At 37.2% G+C, this 3,955-nt stretch overlaps 1 protein-coding gene across 1 annotated transcript; it reads right to left on the minus strand.

Moving 5' to 3' along the window:
• Nucleotides 1-2,421: 2,421 nt before the first annotated feature.
• Nucleotides 2,422-3,479, minus strand: LOC124876827 (olfactory receptor 1-like). Its single transcript, XM_047379838.1, has one exon. It carries the CDS (start codon nt 3,400-3,402, stop codon nt 2,422-2,424), a length of 981 nt encoding a protein of 326 aa, XP_047235794.1. The 5' UTR covers nt 3,403-3,479.
• Between the last annotated feature and the right edge of the window lie 476 nt (nt 3,480-3,955).

Raw genomic sequence — 3,955 nt, forward strand, 5'->3', positions numbered from 1 at the left:
AATAGGACCTTATAGATGAGAATTTAATTGGGTTAATTGTGGAGTACCACAGGGTTCAGTATTTGCGCCAATTCTCTTTACTATATATATGCTTCCAATAGGTCAAATTATCAGGCAGCATGGGATAAATGTTCACTGTTACGCTGATGATGCTAAGCTTTACTTATCCATAAATCCTGATGAGCCCAACCAGTTAGATAGACTACAAGCATGTCTTGAAGATATAAAAACTTGGATGACTTAACATTTTTTGATTCTAAATTCAGACAAGACAGAAGTTGTCGTCCTTGGACCGGAGTCTTTAAAAAAGAAACTGCTTAGTCAATCAATTAACCTGGATGGCATTAAATTGACCTCCGGTAATAAGGTAAAAAACCTTGGTGTTACTTTTGACCAGGACAGGTCATTTAAATCCTATATTAAACAGGTTGCTAGGATTTCCTTCCTTCACCTCCAGAACATTGCCAAAATTAGAAATATCCTATCCTATCTATAGGCTGGACTATTGTAATTCTTTACTATCAGGATGTCCACAAAATGCAGTTAAAAGCCTTCAGCTCAAAATGCTGCAGCAAGAGTTCTGATGAAAATTAAAAAGAGAGATCATATTTCTCCTATTTTAGCTTCCCTTCATTGGCTCCCTGTTAAATTTATAATAGTATTTAAAATTCTCCTCCTCACATATAAAGCCCTTAATGATTTAGCTCCATCATACATCAGAGATCTGATGGTTCCATATGTTCCTAACAGGGCACTTCATTCTCAGACTGCAGGTTTACTGGTGGTTCCTAAAGTCTCTAGAAGTAGAATGGGAGGCAGATCCTTTAGTTATCAGGCTCCTCTCCTGTGGAACCAGCTCCCAGTTTTAGTCCGTGAGGCAGACACCCTGTCTACCTTTAAGGTTAGGCTTAAAACTTTCCTTTTTGATAAAGCTTATAGTTAGAGTGGCTTAAGTTATCCTGAGCTATCTCTGTAGTTATGCTGCTATAGGCTTAGGCTGCTGGAGGACATAATGACCACTTTCACCCTCTTCGCTACATTCTCACACTACTCTCCAATTTTGCATTATTTGCTGTTATTTCAGCTTTTAACTTTGTTCTCTCTTTTCTCTTCTTAGAAGGTACACCTGGCCTGGCTCTGTGTCTACCTGTGACACCTTTCTGGAGAGGGGAATCGTCCAAGCTTCTGCTGGCAACAACTTAATGCTCACCCTCTACTGATGATCCACATGGCCCTGTCTTTTAGTGTTTAACCCTTTCTCTCTCCTAGACATGGTGATTGACTGAGCTTTTACTGTAACTAATTCTATGTGCTCTCTTTCAGACTCTAACCTTGAAAACTGGCTCAGAGTTTATCTGTTCTTTCTTTCTAGGTGAAACGACTAAAGGAGCTACATCCATTAACATTTACTTTTCCTTCCCATAGAACGTACTGGATCAGTGCTTCTTTGTTCTCTTTGTGTCTCTGCTCTGTTCTCTCTAACCCCCAGTCGGTCGTGGCAGATGGCCGCTCACACTGAGCATGGTTCTGATGGAGGTTTCTTCCTGTTAAAAGGGAGTTTTTCCTCTCCGCTGTTGCTACATGCATGCTCAGTATGAGGGATTGCTGCAAAGTCAACGCCAGTGACTGTCCACTGTCTCTACATGCTCATCCGGGAGGAGGGAATGCTGCAAGTCACTGACTGGATGCAATCTGCTGGGTTTCCTTAGATAGAAAAACGTTTTATCCAATTTGAATAAAAACTAACCCCGACTGCACTGTTCAATGGTTAGGATTAATTGGAATGTATGTACCTGACTGATGTGAAGTGCCTTGAGACAACATGTGTTGGCGCTATATAAATAAAACTGAATTGAATTGAATTTGTAACTTTATTACAGGAACTCTTGAACACTAGATGGCCTCAGTTATATGCTTGTATCCCCATTTTGCTTTTTTCCCACAAGCTTTCTCCAATTCACTTTTCTACATTGACTCAAATAATGGTACACACACTCCAGATACGTTACATTCTGGACAGATCAATATTAAATTACAGGCACAACATCCACAAACAACCAACTTGCAATAATATTCATGATTCACTTGGATTAAGAACCTACTTTTTTTTAGAAAACAGGATAGTAAAAGAGTTATCTACTGCATGTAACATTTTTTGGATTTCAAAAGAATGCTTATTTGAAATAACTCATATAAACTAAAACACAAACACAGTAAAACAATGTATTAAGCAATTTTTTAAATAAATTACAGATATGTGAGTGTGTATGTTGTTTGATATACTCTTAAGACTACTACATTGCTTTAATCATATTAAGATAATAATGTAGACAAATTAGCACAGCAAAACAGCAAAAAGTGACAAAACAGTGTTATATCCATTTGTTAAAGTAAAGCTTTAAAGCACTAAGAGGTAAGAGTTTACCATTTTGAGACTGCTCTGTTATTTTTTTTTCTTTTGCAAAGTGTCTTCAGAGCATTTATCACTTCTTCTGTCTTTAAAGCGTATATGATAGGGTTTAGCAGAGAGGGAACAGTGTGTGATAAACTAGAGTTCAATATCCGCACATTCGGATTAATTCCAGTAGTTTTTACAACAATATTGGTGCCCAGATATGGTATAAAAAAAAGTCCCACCAGAATCAGATGAGAAGTACAAGTTCGCATTGCTTTAAGTCGTTCTTCTCCAGATGCAATCCTGCTCAGCGCTATAGAAATGCAAAGATAGGTGGCACCTATCAGTACAAGGGGAACAGAAACGACTACAGAAAAGGTGACGTTAGCCATGATGTAGTTTATAGATATATCATTACATGCCAAGCGATATGTTGGTCCATGGTCACAGAAAAAACTTGGTATTACTATAGATCCACAGAAGGACAGGCGCTCAAGAAGTCCAACCAAGACTGCAATTACCATCAACATACAAATCCATGAAAACAGCAGAATCATGACTATTGATTTTCTTGTGACAAAAACATTGTATCTTAATGGAAAGCAAATTGCAATTAATCTGTCATATGACATTGTGACAAGCGTCCATGACTGCATACCTCCAAAGAATAAAACAAAGAACATGTAACTTAGGCATGCCTCATAAACAATGTATCTCCTCTCAAACAGAAATGTGTCCAATAGTTTTGGGATGAGAGCAGTGCTCCCACACAGATCTGTCAGAGCCAAGTTAAACACTATTATGTATCTAGGAGTGTGGAGAGTCTTCACCAGGTAGATAACAGAAAGCAGAAAGCCATTGCCAAGGACAGTCATGATGTACACAAAGCACAGAAAGATGTAATAATACTTAACATGAGAGATGTTGTAAAACCCACCAAGATAGAACTTTACAGGACGAATAATTGTGGAGTTAAATATAATATTAAACACACCCTCTCTATGCATTATTATTTAACAGGATAGAAAGACTATTTCAGAAAATAAAAAGCATAACCAAGAATGGCAAAGTTTTTTTAAATAACTTGTCGCCTGCTCAGCAGATTAGAGAATCACAAGCGTGTGCTGTTCTCCAACCTATTCCATGTCATATTTTTCACTTATATGGCTCACCTTGTGATCATGACTAGATGCTGTCAGATGTCACTAAATGATGTCACTGAATGTCCAATGGAGTCATTAATAATATGATGCAACTTACATGTTCATTACTGTTGCCAAAACATATTGTGTCTGCACAGAGGGGCATCTCATTTAACATCCAAGACAAAATTACTTTTGTTTCAGGAATTGTTTTTCTGCATTCCATCATATTTTAAAAATCTCTGTGTTTCCATACAGACAGAATTATGGCAGTTTTCTTCAAAACACAAGTAGAAAAACAAATTAACAGTCCATGAGGAAATTACAGTTTTTTTATTTCAGTTTTTCAGTATTTATTTCCAGCAGATTTACATTACATGCCTGCTATTTCAACAACGTTTTAGTTATTTTACCTTAG

Source organism: Girardinichthys multiradiatus, chromosome 11 (genome assembly GCF_021462225.1).
Source record: "Girardinichthys multiradiatus isolate DD_20200921_A chromosome 11, DD_fGirMul_XY1, whole genome shotgun sequence".
Taxonomy (NCBI): domain Eukaryota; kingdom Metazoa; phylum Chordata; class Actinopteri; order Cyprinodontiformes; family Goodeidae; genus Girardinichthys; species Girardinichthys multiradiatus.

Excerpts from the sequence above, each read along its gene's own strand:
- LOC124876827 (XM_047379838.1), bottom strand. The coding sequence starts at position 3,402 with ATGCATAGAGAGGGTGTGTTTAATATTATATTTAACTCCACAATTATT.